This window comes from Mesoplodon bidens (genome assembly GCF_964165515.1).
Source record: "Mesoplodon bidens genome assembly, chromosome: 15".
In the NCBI taxonomy this organism is placed as follows: domain Eukaryota; kingdom Metazoa; phylum Chordata; class Mammalia; order Artiodactyla; family Ziphiidae; genus Mesoplodon; species Mesoplodon bidens.
The window spans coordinates 10,126,625-10,151,500 of record NC_138171.1 but is presented as its reverse complement, the minus strand read 5'-3'; the positions used below and the strand labels follow the sequence as shown (position 1 = coordinate 10,151,500).

Below are 24,876 nucleotides of genomic sequence, written 5' to 3'. Positions count from 1 at the left end.
TTTGTAATTTCAAGAAAAAGCTTTTATAAAACCATCTAGACTCATCCAAACTTAAGGGATCACAGACAGTAAGGAAATGAAGTATGAGGGCAGTTCAGGAAAACAATTCTTTCTACAAAGGCTGACCCGGGGCCAAGAGTAAGTGGTTTGACAGATTTGGAGACTGACCTGACCCAATGATGGCACATTTGAACATCGTCCGATTTATGGCCACGGCTTTAACACACTGCATCCAACTCCCAGTCATCACATGCCATGCTTGCTTTGGAGGAGGCTGTCACCCTCCTGGTGGTTCCATTTGTCACTGGAAACTGACATGTTTGGATAACACACCAGCCCTCACCATGTTGTCTAGCGCTCCTGGGCACTCTGCCCCCCGTGCCCCCCTCCCCCGCCCCGACAGCTCTGTAACGACCTGTCTCTGAGTCTGAGTCGCCCTCCAGCATGTGAGCTGCTTGAGGGCAGGACCAGGGACTTGCTGGGCCCAGAGTAGGAACTGTGATGCCACCTGTCAGAAGAATGACTCCAAACTTTGCTCGTACAGAAAGTGGCCACTCACTTTTGTCGATTCTGCTTGGTCTCTTAAAGCAGGAACCGCTTTCCAAAAATTCCCCTCAAGGGAATAAATAATAAACATATAAGCTAGCAAAATAGGAGACATAGCGCTTTACAGTGAACCTACCAGGTGTCCCTCCAAACCCCAAAAGGAGCCTCAATGCATTATTTAATCTCTTTTCAAAAAACAAAGCTCTGGATATAATTTTTTCCTCTCTCCCTCCCTCCCTTCCTCTGTCCGTTCTCTTTTATCTAACAAATATATACAGGTCATCTCCTGGGTTCTAGAACACATGCCAAGCAATGCAGTACAGTGAAGAATAAGACAGACAGGGTTCTTGCTCTCAGGAAGCTTGCAGGGTAGGGGGCAGTCAGATGTTAAACAAAGGTACAGATAAAACAATTTAACTACCGTGGCAATGAGCTCCAGGAAAGACACATTCTCAGCACAGAGACAGGGTTGAGGAGGATGGGGGGTGGGGGGCAGTGAAGGCTTCCCAGTAGAGGTAACTTTTTGTTTTCTAGACAAAAATGTTAATATTTATTTCCATATGGAAGTGCTTGGGATACTAGGCTAGGAGACATTTGAAAGAAGTCTGACAATTATTCCAACCAATAATGGCCAAGTTTGGATTTAGGAGCCAATCAGAATAGGAAAAGAAAGAGCAAAGGGTATGCATGGTCATCATTACAACAAGAAAGCATAGGTCAGGCTTATTTGTATCAGATAAGAGAAAATGGAAGTTGACCTTAATTAACACCATGATAACAGGCCAAGGCCAATTACAGATAAGCACAGAGGACAAAAGAGCAAGAGTGATGTTCTTACAGGTGAATATCTTACAGATGTTCCTACAGGTCCTACGTGAATGCTCCACAACAGAAAGCTGGAGAGGGTAGTATCTCTTTGTGGTGTGGGGCTATCCCACATACTGAGGACATCTGTCATCCCTGGCCCCGTCCACTAAATGCCAGGGGACAGTCCCTAGTTAGTGTAACAGCCACAAACACCCCACCAATGTCCAGTGCACCCTTGCTTCCTGCCGAATGTCCTTGGGTTAGCTTAAATGTCACTGCCTTGCCTCCTTAGGGGGCTCCTTCTGTAGACCAGGGCTGGGTAGTGGCCCAAGGATGGGGTCGGGCGGAGGAGCTTAGGGAGGAGAACGGATGAAATGGGGGTGCAAAGACTTGCTAAGGTATGGGGCATTCTGAGGAGACAGCAAGCACATTTCACAGTGGGGAGGGGGTTCACAATGATCCCACAGGACAGCCTCCTCTTAGAATATGTGTGCCACAGCCATCCTCCCTGGGACCCTGGGCTGTGAACCCCAAGCAGTGGACACTGGGTCTGCAGAGGGAGAACCTGAAGGGGGGGCCCACGATGGGTGAAGGGCACATGGTCGAAAAGACTGTAGTCAGGAGGTCAGTACAAGAAGGGAGGACGTCCCCATCCAAAAGGGGCCACCGCTTCCTAGGGCAGGGTCTCTCAATCTTGGCACTATTGACATTTGGGGCTGGGCCGTTCTCCATGGTAGGAGCTGTCCTGAGCACTGTAGGATGCAGTATCCCTGACTTCTACCCACTAGATGCTGTTAGCGCGTCCCAGGTGTGACAATCAAAAATGTCTCCAGACATTGCCAAAGGCCCCTTGGGGGGCAAAACTGCCCCCAGTTGAGAACTGCAGTGAAGGCTTCCCAGTAGAGGTAACTTTTTGTTTTCTAGACAAAAATGTTAATATTTGGACCAAATAATGTTTCGGCTGAAAGATGAGTTTGTCTTCCCAGAGGCCAGTAGACTTGCTTATGGGCAACGGACTCCACAAAGTGATGTAATCACGCCCTCATCCTTCAGCTAGTGGATGTAGGACCCAAGCTGCTCCAGTGCCCCTTTCAGAGATCTCCAGGATTAAAAGGACACTGGGGTGAAGGCTGGGCTGGGGGAGGGTGTCAGAAAATGGATTTGTGGAGGTGAGCTGGGCCCAGGTCACTGGACTTTATTCAAGGGACGTGGTTAGGTTTTTTATTTTAAATAAATAAATTTATTTATTTATGGCTGCTTTGGGTCTTTGTTGCTGCACGCGGGCTTTCTCTAGTTGCGGTGAGGGGGGTCTACTCTTTGTTGTGGTGCGAGGGCTTCTCTCGTTGCAGAGCACAGGCTCTAGGCACACGGGCTTCAGTAGTTGTGGCTCACAGGCTCTAAAGCACAGGTTCGGTAGTTGTGGCGCATGGGCTTAGTTGCTCCGCAGCATGTGGGATCTTCCCGGACCGGGGATCAAACCCGTGTGCCCTGCACTGGCAGGCGGATTCTCAACCACTGCGCCACCAGGGAAGTCCCACGGTTAGGGTTTTATCTGTTTGTTTGTTTGTAATTCTGCTGTGATGGAAATCCTCTGATTTCATTTTAAAAACTTGCTCTGGCTGTTGGGTAGAGAACACAATGTTTGAGTCAGAAATAGAAGCAGAGACCAGTGAGGATCGCCTGCTGGTTGCCAGGTGGGAGATGACGGGGAACGGGGCTTGGATTCAGCTGTGGTGGTAGAGGTGGAGCGAGGCAGGTGGGTTTAGAGTCCAGGATGATGGCTGTGACGTTGGACCAGGTAGACTGGGTGAGGAGAAGAGAAGAATCACTTCTGGCAGCTTGGTTTTAGCCTCGATTGGTGATACCCTAACATGAGATGGGGAAGACTGAGAGGAACAGGGCTGGAGTGAGGGAGGCAATGTGGAAAGCAACAGGACCATTTTCTTTCATTTATTTTTTAAAATTTTGTTCTCAGCCAGAACCCTAATCTCTCTGAGCATCAGTTTCGTCAACTGTGAAATGAAAAGAAGAAAGCCTATCTCACAGGGATGCTGTGCCCATTAGGATGTTTTCAGCTACAAGTAACCATGGCTTAAATACTAAGGATATTTAATGATCTCACATAACAAGATGTCTTGGAGGTAGGTGGTTCCGGGTGAGTTTGGTGGCTCATCAAAGCCACCAGGATTCAGGGTCTCTCCATCCTTTTGCTGTCTCTCCTCTTGCACTGGTTTTCCATCTTCGGACTTGTTGCCACATGGTTGCCAGAAGCTGCCATAGCCATCACATTCTCACTCAGTGCCACACAAAGATAGGAACAAGTAGAGTAAACAGGGAGGCTCTCTTCCAGTATTGAATGTCCCTGGCCACACTGACTGTATCAAAGGTGGGCCCATGACCCATCCCAGGCCATTCAGAAAAAGCAAAATGGAATTCTTATTTAGAACTCCTGATCTAACCCTGAGGATATACCCTCTTTGTGTTGGACTGGAAGCTGGGAGGATGTAAGCCTGGAGCTCCTTAGGATCCCGCACATAGAGCCTGCCTAAGGGGAAGGCAGGGCCTGTGGGACAGTATCTGAGCACCTGGATGCAGCCATGCCTGAAGCGAGCCCAGAGAGCAATTGCCTTTTCAGTTACGTAATCCAGTATATTTCCTATTTTGTTTAAGCCAATGTGAGCTAGGTTTCTCTCACAGTTGAAGGAGACTTGACTGATGTAGCTTGCAATAAGAGTTTTTTCCTTCAATTCTAGGGTCTCTGGAGATAAACAAGTGTATGAAAGTCTTAGTCAATGCAGGCTACTACAACAAAAACACCATACACTGAGTGGCTTAAAAAATAAACATTTCTCACAGTTCTAGAGGCTGGAAATCTGAGATCCAGGTGCTGGCTGATGTGGTGTCTGGTGAGGGCCCACTTCCTGGTTTGCAGATGGCTGTCTGTCTTCTCACTGTATCCGCACATGCTCTCTTTGGACCACAGCGAGAGGAAGCAAGCTCTCTGGTGTCTCTTCTTACCAGGGATTGAACCCGCACCCTTGGCGGTGAAAGATCCTAACCACTGGACGGCCAGGGAATTCCCTGCCCTACCTCCTAATACCATCACATCGGGGGTGAGGATTTCAACATACGAATTTTGCAGGGGACACAAACATTCAGTCTGTAACAATGACTTATCTTAGTAAATACAAAGCTTTCCACAAAAGTTAGTTTAAAATAATAATAATAAAAAATTCTAGAGCAGCTTTTTAATCTGGGGTGCAGTGCAGAGGGGTCTTTCTTAATTCAGATGGTGCGGGTGGTATTCAGGTAGTTGCTACATTATGCTTTTGTATTTACAAATAACCATTGTGGCATTGTTGTTATAGAAAAGAGTAGAACCATGTAAATGGCAGTAAGTAGGTCAATGGTTAAAAACATTAAGTACAGCTGCATACTGAAATACTAGGCAGCTATTTTTAAAAATGTGGTAGGTAGCTTTCTCTAATACTGATGATAGGGGTCGATGTCCAAGATGCATATATAAGTGGAAAAAGCAGATAAAAATCAGTGTGTCTAATATGCTTCATTTGTAGCAACCAATAAAAAAGACAGTGTGAAAACCTTTGCTTGTGAATGTATACAAATCTCCAGGAAGATAAACAAGAAACTCACGGTGGTGCCTGAGATGGGATGGGAATGGGTGCTTGCAGAAAAAGAGAAGCAAATGTTTGTTTGTTTGTTTGTTTGTTTGTTTTTTTGCGGTACACAGGCCTCTCACTGTTGTGGCCTCTCCCGTTGCGGAGCACAGGCTCCGGACGCGCAGGCTCAGCGGCCATGGCTCACGGGCCCAGCTGCTCCGCGGCATGTGGGATCTCCCCGGACTGGGGCACGAACCCATGTCCCCTGCATTGGCAGGCGGACTCTCAACCACTGCGCCACCAGGGAAGCCCGAAGCAAATGTTTTTATTGCACAGCCCTTTGTACCTTTTGAATATTCAATCCCGTGAATGGACTACCTCTTTTAAATAAATAAATCACATACATGCAAATGACAAAAACCGACAAGCAGAAATCGCAGACACCAAAACAACACAGGATTATCTAAGGTATTCTGACCCAACAAAATTGAAACATTGGCTTGGAATTTGGCTCAGACTTTAAGTCATGTTAGGGAATTAGGTCTTCCTAACAGAATCCACTTAAGGAATATAATGCCTTCCACGGATTTGGTGTTGGCCCTGATGTTCCAGAATCAATTCTGAGCCCTGCTCTGAGTTTCACCATCATAAAGGTGTGCAAAAGACAGACACATCCCAATGTCTATGTGGCTTTCCCTGTGTGTTGGTAGTCACAATGATTTGTTTTGTTCCTTTGTGCCTTTTTTAAAAAAATAACATTTTTGTGCTGCCTATTTGGTAATGAAGAGTGGGAAAAATGAACGTTGTTTAGAATTAATGTAATGACGAATAAATCCCCATAAGAAACCCCAGAAAAGGTCTTTAAACTCAACGAAAAAATAAAAAATAAAAAGAGATTTCCGCCTGGCTCTTGAGACTGTAAGACGTCTTTTCTTTCTTAGAAATATTAAGCTCCCAAGAAGTAGATTAAAAACTTTACCCTCCATTAAATCTGAAAACAGTGAAAGTGAATGATCCATCTCCCCAGTGTCATATTTCCGGAGGGGACAATGATTATGAATGTCTCTTGGATCTGTGCGCTCCATTAAGTCCTGTTAGGAAGAATACTTTCCAGCTCCCAGACACAATTAATATCTTACTGGCAATGGCATTCTTGAATAGATGACTGGGATTTTAATTACACTCAAGCAGAAAGTAATACTTTCTAGGGCTGGGTAAAAACACTCTTCGGAAGTAAAGTTGGGGGCCATAAAGACTGGGGATTACTTTAGCTAGTCATTTGTAACAGGTAAATGGTTGTGTTTTAACTTCCTGGAGCTAGGGCTGGAGAAGCAGAAGAGGATATTTTAGGAGGAGGAAGGAGAGTCCAGCTGAGGGAGGTGAAGGTCTTTAAGAATTTTTCCATGGTTGAGAATTCATAAAAAACAATAGTATTGATTATAAAAAGGACAGGGCTTCCCTGGTGGCGCAGTGGTTGAGAGTCCACCTGCCGATGCAGGGGACACGGGTTCGTGCCCCGGTCCGGGAAGATCCCACATGCCGCGGAGCGGCTGGGCCCGTGAGCCATGGCCGCTGAGCCTGCGTGTCTGGAGCCTGTGCTCCGCAACGGGAGGGGCCACAGCAGTGAAGGGCCCGCGTACCGCAAAAAAAAAAAAAAAGACAGAACTTCAGGATTAACATTTCTACAAATCTGTAAGTTATCCATTCATGTTGTTTACCCAGTGCATTAATCGTTACTATAGGAAATGCAAGCATCTCCCCAAAAGTTGGTGAGATGAAAAACTGGAAAACAGTCACCAAATCTTCAGATGACCTGCACAGTCTAGCACAGTGGTTCTTTTTTTTCTGGCCTCACCATGCAGCTTACAAGATCTCAGTTCCCCGACCAGGGACTGAACCCGTGCCCAGGGCAGTAAAAGCGTGGAGTCCTAACCACTGGACTGCCAGGGAATTCCCTAGCCCAGTGGTTCTTAAGCAGGGATGATCTTAAGCAGGGGATATCTCACACGGTCTGGAAATATTTTTGGTTATCACAGCTGGCGGGGTACCGCTGGCATTTAGTGGTCCAGGGATGTTGCTAAACCTATATGCTTTTTGTTATACTATGTACACCATTTTATTTTATTTACTTATTTCATTTTAATTTGAAAGCAGTCACTGTTTATTAACTGACCAGATTACAAAAATAATCATGGTAGATACCTTAGTTCATCCTTCTAATAAGCCTGTTGATCTGGTCTTCCCTGTTGGGAGCATCTCCACCTTCTACAAAATGGGTGGTCTTTTTCTTAATTCTACCTCGTGGAGAAGACAATTTGAAGGGCCACAGGAAGTTGTTTGCTTCTTTGAAACGTTTTCCAACAGTACAGATCTCATGAATCAGATCCTCCACGCAGATAATACCATATTTGCCAAGAGGTGGAGCAATCAACGCGTTATCTGTTAGAGCAATTCGCTTCTGGCTGATTTTGCCATAATCACGCTTGTAGATCAGTTCATTTACTGACTTCAGGTTTGGGTGCTCCCACGCAACGTACGGTTCCACAATTCTCAGCATGTTAACTGAAGCCTTGTTGAGCTTCACAAAGGTGCCACTGAAGATCTGATGGAGGCGAAGAAGCTGTAACACCTTTCGAACCTTTGGGCTCACACCACTGATACCTCTGATCCTGATGACAAATGCCAATTTGGATTCAGTGGGTACGTAGAAGTTGCTGTCTTTTCTTGCCATCCTAGCCATTCAAATTTCAGTTCTTATGTACACCATTTTATACCTGGATTGGACTTCCTTATTTACTATATCTTCAAGTTTGTTCCATATCAGAATGGACCACACTATATTATTTAAGTATGTTATAAATACATACTTTGTATGTTACAATTACGCAAGAAAACCCACTTATTGTCTTCTCTTTTAATGTATCGATCTCACTAATTGCCTTATATAATTAAACTTCTTTCTGTAAAGCACCACCTTTTCCTTGAAAATCCATTTCTCAAACACCGGAAGCTACATTTGTTTGCCAGGTCACATGATACAAAAAGAAATCTTGGAAGAACTATACTTAATTAGTTCTCTATTTTAAAAACGTGCACGCCTCCTTTCCTACCTCACTGGGGTTGGTAACGTATCTAGAAATGGCTGGATGGACCTGGCGAGACCCCCAGGTAAACTGAGTGTCCTAGAGGGCACATTGGCCTCCTCAAGTTACTGGTCACTGCTAATTAGTTTAGAGAGTATAAACCCTTCATATTCTCAAATTCCTTTTTCAAAGAAACAGGAGGCTTAAGTCGCCACAGATGTGAATGATGTCACGGAGAGGGACTTCAGGAGGTGCAGTCGAAACCGTCTGAAGCTCGCAAGGCAACGCAAAGCCACCGGCGTGGCCCACCGCTGATAGAATTTAGCCAGGACAAGAGCCATCCAGCTTGTTCCACCAGGAGCTCAGTGCCTCTAATAGATTCTGAAAAAAAACATGCCTTTTGTTGTTTCAGTTCGGGCTTAAGAAAAAAGAAAGTGAAAAATAAAGTTGGAAATACATCTTTTGTTGGAAATTTGACCAGTATATTATCATAGGGTATTTTCCTTACCGCGTTAAAAGCGGTGATTTCGTAAAACTTATTTTGTGTAATTCCCTTCATTGCTTTCCTGGTTACATATTTGCTATATACATTCATTCCACAAAAAATGTATGGAGGGTCTACTTTGTGCCTGGCATGCTTCCAGGACTGGTGATATAGGATGAAGAAGGCAAACAAACAAAAAATCAAGCGTTACAAAATACATTCCATGGAAAGGAAAGACCATGAGCCCACCCACTCCAGAGACCATGGGTTTCTCCAGCGTTTTTCCTTCCATGTCTATGCTAACGTATAATATTTTACAGTGATGGGGATTTCTTGTATGGATATGTATATACTTATACAGACATACAGATATTCACAGTAACATCTGTGAGGGGAATAAAAATCTCCCAAATAAGTGATTTTAAAAATATTCCTGTTTATCTTTAATCTGTACACAGATTAAAATTGCTGATGACCTGAACCATATTCTACATTGAAAAGAATTCTCTGCCTTTGATTGTGGGTCAATGTTGTCACATTTATAGGCATAAAAATGACAGCGATTATAACCATCATCATAGAAGTGAAAATGCTCCATTACTGAGGTCTGGCTGCATGACAGATACACTATAAAGCATGTTTATAATGTACTGCATTTGGGCTGGCTCTGGAAATCACACAGCAGCCCTGGGAGGCTGGGTGAGATCCAGCCCCAGGTGGAGATGAGCACGGGAGGGGGGTGCCGGTGGGGAGGAGGAGGGGCTCAGAGCAAGTACTTAGCAGCTCCCAGCACAGATCTGCTTGGCTTCTAAGCGCCACATTTCCCACTCTCATACCATCTAAGCAAGCAAACAAGCATCCACAAAACCTGTAAATCGACACGTAGAAAACTAGGCTGTTGTTTGTCATTCTGATGGAGCAAGCGCAGTAGAGAAAAGCAGGATTTCTAAGTCTCTCGTTCTGTGCTGTCACTAGAGGGTGACTCTAGGTGAGTCGAGTCCCCTCACCAGGATACGAAATGAGATGAATATTCAAAACATGGATCCCAAAGGGGTCCTATCCTATGAGGATTAAGCCAGACAGTGCATGTTAAAAAATAGAAGAAAAAAAATCTGTAAATTGTAAAGTGCTTTCCAAATCTTAATTATCCTGTTGGTTTTTTTTTTGGTGAGATTGTCTCATTTTATTTTTTATTGACATGCAATTCACCTAACATGAAATTAACTGTTTTAAAGTGTATAATTAAGAGGCATAGCTCACTTGTGATGTTGTGCAACCATCAAACTATACTATCTTCATGAACATAAATATATACATATGTCGCACGTGACAATGTTGGGCATCATTCTTTGATCATTTAGTAATTTAGTGTCCCTCAACGACACCAGGCTCCTGAAAGAGTCTCCCAACTCCTAGGCCTCTAGCTCCCACAGGGTTTCCTGCCTCTTCTCAATCCTGTCATTGAATTTCAAAGCCTTACAATTGCACCCAACAAATTGCTATGGGTATTTATTCATGGTCTTTGTGATATTTGCTGTTTTACAAAGCCAAGTGAATGTCTGGGTCTCTGATTGGCTACAAAGCCAAAAATAGATCCAGGTAACACGATAAAATTTTAATTATAACCATCCTTGGTTTTCAAGACACCCAAATACTGGGTAATTGTACACAAACGGAAAACAACACCCCTCCACTCCCAACCCTGTCTGGTTGCTGGAAAATTCTAGAAATAAAGGTAGGGCTCAACAACATTTAAGACCTTTGTACAGAAATACAGAAGCCAGTTCAAAGCCTTTTCCATATCTGATAACTGGAGCTATCATTTCTTTTTAAATGCAAATAAGTTACTTCGGGTATTATTAGAAAAAAATTAAACTAGATTATTTGAAGCATAGTGCAAGAAGATTACTTTTAGCAGTGATGCATGTTTCCACAGGGATCAGTCCTGTTTTAACTTCTAGACTGGCAGTTCTATAGATTCACAAATAAAGAGAGGCCCTGGCAATTTCTATAAAGCCACAAACAAGCCCTATGTTTCTGTTTCTTCTGATGAAATGCTCTGGGTCAGGCAGTGTGTTTGTGATCACACCAAAGTAGCAGCATCCAGTTCAAAGTGGAGGAAAAACAATCTTAACAATGTAAGAATTTCCAAAGGTCCAAACATCCCTGGCCTCACCACTCCCACAAATGGAAATGGTGTCAGATCTGCATCATAATTGATCCTCCAGATTTCCATCCACAAAAGAAGGATGTGGTCAAATAGAACAAACAACACCAGGGACAACAGAGGAGCCTTCTTGCTAACGTTCCCCTCCCCTCCGCCCACTAAAGTTTAGCAACCGACATCAATTTCAGCATAATGCTCAAGATACAATCACAGTAGAGGTTTATGGCACGTTAGGAAGAGCAGGGGACAAGCACATCTGCGCTATTTTCCTCCTTGAGATGTGAGCTGCTGATAAATATTCACTGTAGAGGTTTTTCCATAATTCTTTGATTCTTCAAAAGCAAAGCCATTTTGGGAGTCTAAGCTTTTTGCTCCTGACCCCACAAACACGAGGGGGAGGGGAAAAAGAGTGAAAATGAGGGAGAGTAAGAGAAAAAAGAACAAAAATTTTTGATACAGATAAAAGAAATTAAGCGAGCCATAAAGTCTGGGCTTTGTTTTAACTGGGTTGTAAGGTCCTGCTGTGCTGCCCATAATCCAGCTGGGAGAGGGGCCCCTGCTGGGTGGCTAATTAAAACAATTATAAATACAAAGAAGGTATCAATGGCATTCCGAGACTCAAACAAAGAGATAAAGCATTGAAGATTTAAATTGTCAATGGTCAATCTCTCTTCAGGGGATTCTGAAGAGGAGTCAGTGTCCCCAAGACCCCCCAACTCCTTTTTTATACTGACTTACGTCTGGTTACTGGGGACCCTTCCTTCTGTTGGGTTTACAGACATCAAAATATGTCAATGATGGAATTAAGGGAAAGTATAGGCACGAAAAGACTCCGATGTCTTAGCATGTCCGAACAGTGGATCTGAGTTTAAAAAATAAAATCCTATATGGGGAAAAAGGCCCCTGCCCCTCCTTTGGAATCGCTATTTTCAAAAACAAGAAAACAGAAAAGATCTTGAGACTTTTTGCCCCAATTCAAAGTGACAAAATGAAAGTCAACGTGAAATGTGATTAGAGGTTTTTTTTTTTTTTAAAGTACTGTGGGCAATTTTAGGAATGTTGAAAATGTAGCAAATGTGCTAGAATACTACTTCAATGTATTTTTTGAAAGTGAGTTACAGAATTAAACGTACTCCCCAGCAAAAGTGAAAATCTTTCCTAATTTCTTAGACCAAACATTTTTTTTTTCCTTTCTGGCTTTTATAGGTTGAACCCTAAAAGGAACACTCAGAAGTATAATAACCCAGAGTTGCATAAATTAGTTCTCTGATTATGGTAAAGATCCTAAAAAGGTGTGAAACTGAAAGCCACAGGCAAGAACTAATTTATGCAACTGTAGGAAAATGTCTGAGTAGTTACAACGCAGGACAAAATAAGCGTCAGCTGTAGATTCAAATGTGGGATGAGCAACGTTCCTGATTCCTTTAAGGAACAGGATCCAGATACGGCTCTGCACGCGTCTGTAGTGCTGAGACAGTCCCTCACTGCACTTTCAGAACCTCTCGGGACTCAATCCCAGAGCAGAACAGGTCGCAAACGTTTTCAGGGGCGTCCCTCGGGGAGGATGGTCTGTTTGCTCTCATGAGTGGGGTCTGACCACTGACAGCCTGCACTTGGGGGTCGGTCAGCGGGGCTTCAGGAGAAAGACCCCAAAGCTCCGATTCGCTAAGTCTCACCCTTAAAAGGAGCAATACCTCTTTCCACCCTGAAAGAAAGTAACCGGTGTAGCTGGTGAAAGCGTTAAGGAGGAAGCAGTTAAGGTAGAGGCAGCTGATAAGGACCCAGTGGGGGTCGGAGCCCAGAGGCATCCTCTCTCACTCTCCCTTCCCAGCTCCTCCCCTACCATCCCTCTCCGCGTCCCCCTTCTCCGTCTGTCTTATTTTGCCTCCAGTGGCGAGGGGATTGAGTCTTTCTTTGGGGTTATCAATGCCCTCCCATCCTTTGACTTAGTGTTATTTCTTCCATCACTTAACCGGAAGATGTGTCTCTTTCCCGGTGTCAAAATAATATCAATAAAAAGGTCTGAGAGACTGAACGGAAACACTGGCCCAAAGCATTTGCAGCACATGATGATGATTAGTAAAAAGAAAGATAGGATTTGACCAAAATGACTTTTTTTCTGGGATAAGAATGTTGCCTCAAAAATAAATGTTGCCTCATAAAGCACTTTTGCTGCCTCAAGTATTTTGAAGTTATTATGTAACCAGGATATTAACACAAAGCACGGAAACTCCTCTAGTTATGTGTTCAACTCCGAGCTTTTCTGGATTTGAACACAACTCCACGCGGAAGCAAAAGTGTGACAACTCTGCTCAGCGCCAACAGAGGGCGATAGGTACTGGGATCTGTCACTTGAGTTCTGGCCAAAATTTTTAGGCTAAGGCAATACTGAAACTCACATGCACTCAGGGGGCAGAGGAAAACAGACAGGCAGATCTGCCAACAACATTTGTGGGTCATGGCCTGCACACCGTACGCCAGGAGGCGTGCAGGCCATTAAACAAATCTCAAAACATTTAACCTTCCTGCTTTGACACGTATACCTTCACAATGACAAAAGCAAAACATATGTGTCAAGTTATTGTGTATATATGATTCAAAGTCTGCAAACAACCACAGAGCAGAGAATTTACTGATTACTGCACATGTCTGGGTGTTCTGTTGATGGGCCTGTGGTATTCATATGAGTAACAAACATAATTCATAAGTTATTATTTACCCCATTTCTTTTTGTTGTTTCCATTTCAGTAGACTCATAAAATGTATAGTTACAGTCAGGGTTTTACATAATTTATATTCTATTGACCAAAGACTAAAATATTTTTGTAAGGATTCAGATAATAAATGTTTTAGGTTTTGTGGTCTGCATATGGTCTCTCTCCTATATTCTTCCTGGTTTGTTGTACAAACCTTTAAAAATATCAAAACCATTCTTAGTTCATGGGGTAAATATAGCCCTTAGGCTGTTCGAAATAAAATCCTGTCATTTTTTGACCCCTGATTTTGTCAAAAATCATCTAAAAAAATGGAAAAAAAAATCAAATACAATTATCAAAGTATAAAAAATGTGAATACTCATTTAAAAATTAGATGTTATAAATACTTCACAAATGTTTTAAAATATTTTTCTACCAAAACGTTCAAAAGTATTTAAGATAGAAAGGTAAAATACAAATGATAATTGAGATCAAGCTTTACATAAAAATTATTTAAACATAGCTGAAATATATATATATATAGTTAAAAGAATTTGTTAAATCCCATAAATATTTATTATAAAACTACTTTCAATTTTAGCATTCAGTGTTCGTCTAGCTGCCAATGTTGAGAATCTAAGCCTGTTACATCAGGACCAAGGTATAAGCAAATTGAAGAGTTATATGGATTAATATTACAAAATGTCCTCTGCTGCCATGTGTAATTGGTACAAATATTGTGCTCTTTGTAAGCACCTCTAGAATAATGAATTGGGACAATGAGAAACAAGAAAGGGGTTGCTCTGGTACTTCTATGGAGATGGGCTATACAAGTATCTGATGCATTTATGGCATGGGAGAAGGCTTCGACAGTTAATTCAGTCGTCTTTTCTCTTTCCTAAGTGCTTCCCGTGCTCAAATCCTCCACGCACCGTGAAGCAGTGTTGTCTGATGTTGGCAGCAGTATGACAACAAACCTTCAAGGCATTCAGAGGCAAGTGCCTTTTGCTTTGCAGAACAGGACCAGAGATGTGAAGTGTTTCCCGGGGTCTGAATGGTGTCAGTCACAAGCGTGCCTGTTTAATGCCATGGGTTGCACAATGCCATCGCTGAGTACCAGATGTGGAGGGGCAGACTTGCCCATGACTTTTAGCAAATATTTTTTGTGTGTGTTTTATATTCAGAGCCACAAAAGTGAGGAGTCCAGGGCAGAGGTTCCTCTTGCCCAAGTCTAAAGGGAGACTGCAGGCTAGATTAAACAAACAACGCCAAGTGGGAAGATGAAGGGCCGCTGACACTAAGGGGCAGAATCAGAGAGATGACAGGACATGGTGGAGATGCAGTGATCTGGGGAGCCCATGCCCTGTCTAAAGAGAGCTGTCAACATTTGCCTTTACCAATTACTGACGTGTAGGAAAGTGGACCTGCTGTTGCTGGACGGTCTGATTTCTCAAGAGAATGCTAAATTCTGGGGTTTTTTTTTTCCTTTTTTTTTTTTTTTGCAGTACGCGGGCCTCTCACTGCTGTGTCCTCTCCCGTTGCGGAGCACAGGCTCCGGACGTGCAGGCTCAGTGGCCATGGCTCACGGGCCCAGCCGCTCCGCAGCATGTGGGATCTTCCCAGACCGGGGCACGAACCCGCGTCCCCTGCATCGGCAGGTGGACTCTCAACCACTGCGCCACCAGGGAAGCCCAATTCTGGGTTTTTATATGAAAAAAAAATCGATATTACAAATAATCCAAGTTAAAAAACTAAAAGGCACATTTGGAAGGATTAAATCTTTAGGCTGGATTGATTACTAAAGCCAGCATGATCAGCTTTCTGGTCTACTGCATTTTCCTATTTGTGCTTACTTTTGAAGGGTTTATGATCATTCATTCTTCATTTTTGATAAATACTAAAGCAATGACAGAGTCACATGTGGGGAAGAAGAGGTATGTGATTAGGTTAGAAAAGAAAGTGAAGGTTATAGTTACACCTTCACTTCACACCTTAACAAGGGTTACCTGTGTTCCATCACTTAGACTTTGCATAATATGGACTCAGCAACGTCCTGTTTACAAGTAGAGAAGCCTCCATACCTGGACATGTTACTTTGTTTCTGGTTCTGTCACTAAGTTCAGATAATTTTTGAGAGATCTTCACTGTACTTCATTTTTAGTAATAGGAGAGTGAGTGGCAAAAAAAAAATGCGAGATAAGAGAGTAAAAGGATGAAGTTAGAGATCTGCAGGGAATATTTCCAGATGTGAAGACTCAGGACATGGGGTTACATCCTGTGGTTCTGGAAGGGCAAACAGAAGATATCTGGCCTAGGAGTTGGGGAGGGAGAATGCAAAGGGAAGGTACCAAGTTCTGTGTCAGGCATTTTGGAACACAGGTGAGGTATCCACAGAGAGGTTAAGAGGTCAAACTGTCCCAAGTTCAAAACCCAGTTTTAATTGCTACAAGCTGGAAAAAGTTGCTTCTCCCTCTGAGCTTCTGTTTTATCATTTGTAAGAGGGTGATAATGATGACCTATCTCAAAGGGCTACTCTGGGCAATATATGAGCTAATCAAAGTCAAGGTCTAGTGCACATTCCTCAGTAAGTACTCAGTAAAGCTGGCCACTGTTAGGAGAATCATTGGGATTAGTGATGGGAACTTGGGAATCATCAGCAGAAAGGCAGGCAACCGAAATCTGAAGAGAACGGGGCAGGAGGCATATGTATTGGGGAGCATAGGGATTTGGGGGAATATAGGAAGGAAGTGAAACCCTCAAAGGGATCAGAGGAGGAACAGTCAGGTAGCAGAAAGGCCAAGACAGGGTTTAGGGAAGGCCCCAGTGTGGAAATAAAATAGAGACTTTATTTTCTGAACAGTGTGAAGAGTGAAAGTGAGTTAGAATGGCATTTTATAAACTTTAGGGTACCGGGGAGAGGGGAGATGTTTAAAGCACAGATTCCCAGAAAGCCTGACTCAGTGGTTCTGAGCTAGGGCCCAGGAATCTACAGGGATTCCAACTGCAGGTAGAAAAACCACTCTTGGAAGAACACTGTGTTAAGACAGAATATGCAGCCAGGGAGGAGAGACAGAGTGGCCACCATTCCTTCAAGGTAGTTGGTTAGAGTACACATGTGTTTCACCCTCCACCATCCATGCATTGAAGAAAGTAAAGTTTTCAAGAGAAAACAGGTTGCTTTCAACAGGTTGCTTGATAAGTAAAGGAAGGGATGGTGGCTAGTGGTGTTTATTTCTATATATATACAATGGCCAAGGAGACTTAAACATCTGTGACCCTCGGCTTGGATGGGGGAATTAAATTGGTTGATTTTCAAGTGTTAAACCAACCTTGCATTCCTGAAATAATCCAACTCAGTCATGATGGATAGTGGGAAAGAGACACATTGATCAGACCTCAATCTCAGGTTCCAGGTTCCCTTTGCTGTCTCAGGGTTCAGGCAGGCATGAACTTCTATCCCATCAACACAACAGCTCCCTGAGACTTGGAAATAAACATCAGGTCTTCTAGAGCTGTGATCTTCAAACTGTTTTTCTCTCATACTCTATAAAATAATTTTTTAAAAGTATGTACTCCCTTACATGTTTTAAAGTTTATATCTAAATCTTCCGATGTTTAAACAGCTTAAAAGGATTCTGGCACTATAATTATTTGTTACATAATTTCTTTAAATGTATTGAAAATAATCTAAATATCATGTATCCTTGACCTCCACTGTCACCCACTTAAATCATACATGAATAAGCTGTTCTTTAATAGCTGAAATTTTATGTCATTATTTAAGGAGTTTTCTCCTTAAATTTGCACTTCAATTCCACATCCTCATGGAATTTTATATTAATAAATATTTTTTGCTTAGAAGTCTTTTATTGATCACCTTATCAAAATTCTCAGCAAGGAAATTTATACATAAGTTTAAAAAATTTAACTTCCTTTGGTCAGAACTGAGTCACTATTACAATTATTAATTTTTGTGTAACTGATGAAAACAAGGTAACTATACTACAAAATCAGAGCAACAGAAGTTATATCATTGTTGAAGCTGGGTCATGGGTGCAGGGAGGATCATTACGATTCTCACTCCTCTGTATATGTTTGAAATTTTTCACAATAAAAAGTTAAAAAATATATTGAAGAAGTAAGTATGTTATAAATTCTGGTTAAACATTCCTAAACAAAAAATGTAAAATTTTATTGGCAGCAACATTTTAACAAGATGAATGTGACTTTGAACAAGATAGATGGTCCCTTTCTTTGGTGCAGATCAAGTAGCAACCACTATTACCAGGTTCTTGCATATCTTTCCAGAGATACTGGATGCATATATGAAATAAATACATATACTCTTTTTGATATATAAATGATAGCATATTGTGTGCACATTCTGCACCCTATTCTTTTTTGTCAATGTATCTTTGTGTATGACTATGTCATTTAAATATATATGTATATATACAGACACTTGCTTTTTATTTTTAAAAATGTCTTCAGAGAATTCCATGAAATGGATGAACCATAAGTTATTTAGCCAGACTCTTCCCTACTTGGTGGCATTTAAGTGGTTTCCAATCTTTTGCATTTATAATCGGTGCTGCAGTGAATAACCTTCACAAGTACTGCTTTGCTCATCTCTAATTTTATCTTTGAAAAAAGTCACAAGTTTTTAAGACCAGTTTTAATAGAAAAATGCCTTTCAACAGCTTAAGAAATACTTTTCATAGATTTAAAAACTGACCAAATGTGATTCTTTTGGCTCAATTTCAGGTGGGGCGCTCATCCCCTTCCTGCTTTTCTAATACAAAAGAGCCAACCTTGGTGACCGAATACAAATCTCACTTCTTGTTATTTATTTTCCAAATATTTAAGCACAGCTGATTGCTCTTTTTTTTTTTTTTTCTGAAATGCCAGAGAAAGGAGAGCTAGCATTTATTGAGAATTTATGATGTGCATGTACCATACTAGGAGATATTATCTCATGGAGCCCTCACAACAACCCAATGACATGGACATTGTTTAAAAATAAGAAAACTAAAACTCTGAGAGGTTAAGTCACTTGCTTAAGGTCACACAGCTGGTAAGTGGTAGAGGTAAAGATTCATCCCAGGTCTGTTCGATTTCAGGAATTCACTCACTGCCTCAGGAGCCTACAAAATATATCCCTGCTATCCAATCCAACACTGCCTTGTACACTTCTAAAACTACTTTTAGGTTTATGGAAATATTTCAAAGATAGTACAGATATGCTTTATCTAGCTTCCCCTAGTTAACAAACTAAGAAATTAACATTGGTACAAAACTATTAACTAAACTAGACATTCTGTTTGTATTTAACCAATTTTCCCCACTCATGTTCTTTTTCGCTGCTTTGGGATCCAATCCAGAATACCACTTTGCTTTTAGGATTTTTCTGTTACTTTTAGTTCTTTCTTTCCTGTATTTATCAGCTCCCCCACCACTTCCTGAAAGCAGAAATATTACTGAACATGTGAGTCCATCCTAGTGGCCTAGGAAAAGGTCTGGACCCACGACCATGGAGTCAGTGGTGACATGACATGATTTATCTGGCTTGGCCTGATTTATTAAAGTTCTGGCTGTAGAAGAAAACAGGTTTCCAGGACTCTGGAATATCAGGTGTGCTAATGAATGCCCCGTAAAGCAGGAGGGACACATCAGCACATCGTCACCTTGTCTGCCAGGCCCCGGAGGAAGTGGGAGATTTGCTCATGACACCAGGTCATTTCCTCCCTCCCTGGCCTGACCTCCCAGCTCTTCCAGCAACAGCCAGTGGAAGCCACGGCCAAGTCACTTAGTGACATCTTAAGGTGAGGCAAAGAACTGACAGGGCACGCTGGTCCCACGCTTGGAGGGGACCTTCCAAATCCAGAGTTCCCCTCCTTGGATGGGTTGCCACATGAAAACATGAGAAGTCTAGACACTGAATGGACATCAGAACATACTTAATAAAAAGAAAATTTTGCTATGTAATTTTACCTGATCTCCATGATTATCTAGTATTTACTATCCACAGTAAGGTTTTTAAAATGTGTGAGATTCATCCAACAAATATTTACTTAATACCAACTATGTTCCAGGCACTATTTTAGGGGCTAGGTATAAGCAATAAATGCTAGAGTCCTAACCTCTGCCCTAAAAGAGCTTATATGGATATAGAAAGCAGATCAACAATCAATCAACATAGTATATAATAAGGTAAGTGAAATGTTAGCCGTTCGTGCTAAGTGTTACATTCATTTAGTATGTATCTGAGCACCTGTGTGTGCCAGGAACTGTTCTAAATCTTGGAGAGGTGACAAGGAACAAAACTAAGGTGCTAAGGTCCCTTAGCTTTGAGATAAGACAGATTCTACTAAAAGGGGAGGTGATTTTAAATAGAAGGGTCAGGGAAGGCCTCTCCAAGAGAGTACCCTTTCATCTGAGATCTAAAAGATAAAAAAGATCAAAAAGCTGGTGGAAAGAGCATTCCAAGCAAATGGGACAGCATGTGCAAAGGTCCTGAGGTGGAAAAGAGACTGGCAGTTTTGAAGAACTGAGAGAGAAGAACATAGTGGAGTGTGTGCAGTGAGCAAGGGAGAAAGCAGCCACGGTATGGAGGGAATTTCAGTCCATGGGAACGTGAAAGCCACTGGGCTAATCTGTCTGTTGCCATTTTGACATTTCCCAGAATCCCTTTCCCCATGGGTTCCAGGTTCTGCCAGTCTTCATTGCTGTGTGTGGGCTTTCTCTAGTTGCAGCGAGCAGGGGCTATTCTTTGTTGCAGCGCGTGGGCTTCTCATTGCAGTGGCTTCCCTTGTTGCAGAGCACGGGCTCCAGGTGTGTGGGCTTCAGTAGTTGTGGCATGCGGGCTCAGTAGTTGTGGCTCGTGGGCTCTAGAGCGCAGGCTCAGTAGTTGTGGCGCATGGGCTTAGTTGCTCCGTGGCATGGGGGATGCCCCTGGACCAGGGCTCAAATCCATGTCCCCTACACTGGCAGGTGGATTCTTAACCACTGTGCCACTAGGGAAGCCCTCTATGCCTGCTTTTGTGGTACAACAGCAGAGCTGAGTGGACTGCAAAACCTAAAACATTTTCTTTCTGGTCCTTTACAAAAGAAGTTTGCCAACCCTGTGCTAAGACATGGCGGGCCTTGAGCAAGGCTTCAATTCCCCCTGTGTCTGAAGACAGAGTGATTTCAGTTATTCTGACCTAATCTTGACACCCAGCAAAGATTTTATGCAAGGAAATGATGGTGTCCAGCTAATGTTTGAAGATTCTATTTTTGCTACTGTTTGGAGGATGGCTTGGAGGAAGGCAAGACTGGAAGTAGGGGGATCCATAAAGAGGCAGTTATCCAGGTGAAATACGATGATGACTTGTACCAGGGGGATGGTGGTGGGGATGGAGAGAGGAGGGAAGATGCAAGCTAGATACAGTCTAGAGACACCCAGTGGCAATGGATACACTAGTGTGCAGATCACGATTAAATACTATTCTCCAATAAAAAGAACCAGAGCTCCTTTGAGAAACAGTTAATCTCAGAGCTGGGGCAGGTAATACACAAGATGCACCTGGAACATCTTGTGATAGCAGAAAGGAAGGAAGTGCTTTAAAAACTATGGGGCCATGTTGAAAGGACACAGGAGCCAACTTGAAGGACCTTCGAATGGCCAAATCTAGAGTGATTTGAACAAACTAAATAAGCAATGAGAATACTAAATGATATAAGTCAATAAACAAATGGGGGGAAAGGACAGAGCCTTCTTACAGAAATTCCAGGTAACAAATGTGAAAGGAATGATAGAATTTGAAAATCACCATTTAGCAAACACCACAGGGATAATTGTTACAGCCAAGAACGGTGGATGGATGCTAAAGTCAGTGAGCAAAAGAATGATGAGAAATGGAATATTTGCAGAGTCTCAAAGAATCTCCCCACCAGGGCTCTTATGAAGGACAAAGGGAAGAAGAGTCACTTCAGAATGAAGAAACCCTATGGACACCAACTTCACCAAGTGACCACGGTTACCATCATCAGTAATGAGACATATTGACTTCAGGTAAGTCCTGATATGACGCACTGAAAAAAGCCACGGGTGGCATTCCTGAAAAAAAAAGTTGCATAACTGCAACCTAATCGTGGGAAACATCAAAGAATTTCCAATTCAGGAACATTCTACACAACACTGGTCAGTACTCTTTAAACGTGTCAAGGTCATGAAAGACAAAGGAAGACTGAGAATCTGTTAGAGGACAACTAAAGGAACATGGGATGCGGAACGGGATCCTGGACCAGGAAAGGAACCTGAGTGGGACAACTGGCAGATGTTGAATAAGGTCCGGAGATCAGGCTGCCTCAGTATCGTAGCCAGGTTATTCTCCTCATTTCCATAGTTGTACTGGGCTCATGTAACATGCTAACATTTGGGGAAGTTCAGTGAAGGGTATTTCTGGGAACTACTATTTCTGCAACTCTTGTCTAAATCTAAAATTATTTCCAAATAAAAACGTTTAAAGCTCTGGGGAAAAAAAGATCTGGTTTGGAGAAATGATGAACAGGATTGCTGATCAACAGGTGTGTTGGGAGGAAGAAAAGGGAAAAAAAGTTACATTCTGCTTTGCATTGTTATCAAGTAAGATATAGATACAAGTAAAAATGCCTAATACTTAAGATGAACTGTATAATCATCCCTGAGCAATCTGTCTATACACCCATTTATTTGTACACAGTAAAAATCTATTTTATATGTCCAGTAGGAGTTGTATTATTGGGCATCACTTCACTCCTGAATTTCCAGAAGGGAGCAGGGGAAATTCCAGCAGGGGAGGCCACGTTTATGAATGTATACCAATGTATACATCTTGAATTGCATACAAGATATATAAATGTATATCTTGATTTCATTATTATCTAAAATGAGAATCTCTAGTGAATATTTGAGGCAAAACACTAGAATTAGCTAGTATTTATTTTGTGCCTGTCCCAGAGTCTATTGTCACAGGTATTATACAATGTATGGGGGATCAAATACAAAGTTCCAGTTATAGCTGTCATTAAGTGAGTACCTACCCTGTGTCAGGATCTGGGCCAGGGGCCAAATGCCTTATCTCACTTCATCCTCCCACTAACCCTGCGCCCATCATTTAGATGAGGATGTTGAGTTTCTGGGAAATTAATGAACCTGCTCAAGATCTTACAGTGTGAGGATGAAGTGAAGGTATTTGGGGGTCACTGCCCCCAGCCTCTCAGCCAGTAAGTGGCAGAGCTGGCCTGAGATGTGAGTCTAGGCTTCTAACTGCAGTTGCAGGGCCTCTGCTTTATACTCTGCTCTTTCCACAATTAGCAGAGGGCAGGACCAGGCATGGAGGGCTTACAGTTTTGTCCAAGTCAGTGTGTTTGCTTAAGGCAGCAACATACAAGTCATATATTACAAGGACTGGCCCCTCAAGTCCCATATTTTATATTTTAGCCACTCTTACCAACACTTGGTATCACCGACTGTAAAGGTCTGCCGGTCTTACAGTTGGAGACTAGCTCACCTGTCCCTTTCAAGTCCATTTTCTTGAGTCAGCCCCTTGCAAATGGTCTGACCACATGTCTGTGCTCTCCCACCATCTTTCTGTCCTTAGCCCTTGCCATATTCTCCTCTGTTGGATTGTCTTTTTCTTAGTGATTTGAAAGAGAGCTTTGTGCGTGCTGGATGTTAGTAATTTGTCTAAAATAGGTGGCAAGCATCCTGCTTGCCTTTAAATTTGCCATTTGGTGCCTTATTGCTGTTACTATTATCGGTGTTTTAAATTTGGAGCTGTCGAATCTCTTTTCTTTCAGGGTATTTGTGTCTTTTGAATAAACTAAAAATGTATTCCTCCGTATTTTCTTCCACAACTTTTTTGTTCAGGTTTTGTTAATCAAGGGGATTTATTTTTGTAACTACAGCAGGGAATCTAACTTTATTTCTTCTAGCTTGATAGTAAATTTCCCCAGCCACATTGATTGAATTGCCCTCCGTCTTTCTTTTTAAATTACATGTAAGATTTAAATCTGTTTCAGATGATCATGTATTACTTTCATAATAGCAATAGTTGAAATACAATTACTTGAAAGGAATAAAGTCATATATTGATGTCCTTCTCTCGTGTCTCTCCATGGCTCACACAATGCCAGGAACATAGTATGTGTTCAGTAAATATTTCTGAACTGAAGGTGTCAACTTTTCTGTTTTCTCCTGACAGTATTATGGTATATAATCTGTGATATAATCTTCACGTTAGATATGGCATCATTACAGGCATTTGGGGGTAAGATCATATTATTAAAGATTTTGTTCTTTTAGTGCCAGTTTTTCAGTTAGATTTTACAGAATCCCATTCTACAGGTATAAAAACAGGAATGTGGGGTACCAGGATTTTCTGCTTTAAAAATGAAATCAACATAGCGAGTGGGAAGCAGCCACATAGCACAGGGAGATCAGCTCCGTGCTTTGTGACCACCTAGAGGGGTGGGAATAGGGAGGGTGGGAGGGAGACGCAAGAGGGAGGAGATATGTGGATATATGTATATGTATAGCTGATTCACTTTGTTATACAGCAGAAACTAACACACCATTGTAAAGCAATTATACTCCAATAAAGATGTTAAAAAAATGAAATCAACAAATGGTATATAATCTTCATGCCCTCTTAAACCCTTAATCACTGAAGGATTATTCATATCACCCATTTTTGGCTATTCTTAAACTAAGCTACTTTGCAGCAATCCTGAATCTTTCCCCAAATAACTAAGTGATATAGCAATGAGGGCACAAGGAGTAGCCCTTAAGAGACACTAGATAAGCATTTCTTTTTCCTTCCTTTTAAATATGTCCAATTTTAAGGAGTTGCTCCCCTCCACCTCCCCACCCCATCCCAAGGCTCCCATTCATTTTCTGACGTGGGCTTTTCAACTGCAGCATTTCCAGTTTTTAGGTTGTCCTCAGTTACTGAAAATCCGGCAAAGCTCTGCATTTATTTTTTTGTGATGCCCGCCCCATCCCCTTCCTTCATCATGGCTATGTTCAGCTTTCAAGAGTTACATTTAAATACAGGAACAGAAACAGTCTGTGAGGCTATTAGCAGTGAAAGATAATCCACTGGAAATGGTTCCCTGCCCGGCAGTTTTCAAGCAGACTCATCACCAAAAACTAATTATGCTGGGAGCTTTGGTCATCACATCCAACTAGAAGTAACAGCATTTGCTGAGTCCTACGATTTATATACAACTGGTATTTCATATTGATTACACTAATCAAGGCACATGGTATAAATTCCTAACATCCCTGGGCAAACAGTCCAGATTTTTAATAATTCTCCTTTTTGCTGGTTACTGCACTAATTATGTGCTAAATAATGACATTATTATTATAGATATTATTATTAGCGGTGAAATTTCAAGTGATTTTATGTCTATACAGGGCCTACTCTGATGTTGGATTAAGGGGTTG

At 42.1% G+C, this 24,876-nt stretch overlaps 1 protein-coding gene across 1 annotated transcript; it reads right to left on the bottom strand.

Moving 5' to 3' along the window:
• Positions 1-7,116: 7,116 nt before the first annotated feature.
• On the bottom strand, positions 7,117-7,713 carry LOC308628540 (large ribosomal subunit protein uL30-like; the record flags this gene model as incomplete). The annotated part of the gene is made up of 1 exon (XM_081255573.1): positions 7,117-7,713. One exon carries the CDS (start codon positions 7,711-7,713, stop codon positions 7,177-7,179), a length of 537 nt encoding a protein of 178 aa, XP_081111699.1. The 3' UTR covers positions 7,117-7,176.
• Between the last annotated feature and the right edge of the window lie 17,163 nt (positions 7,714-24,876).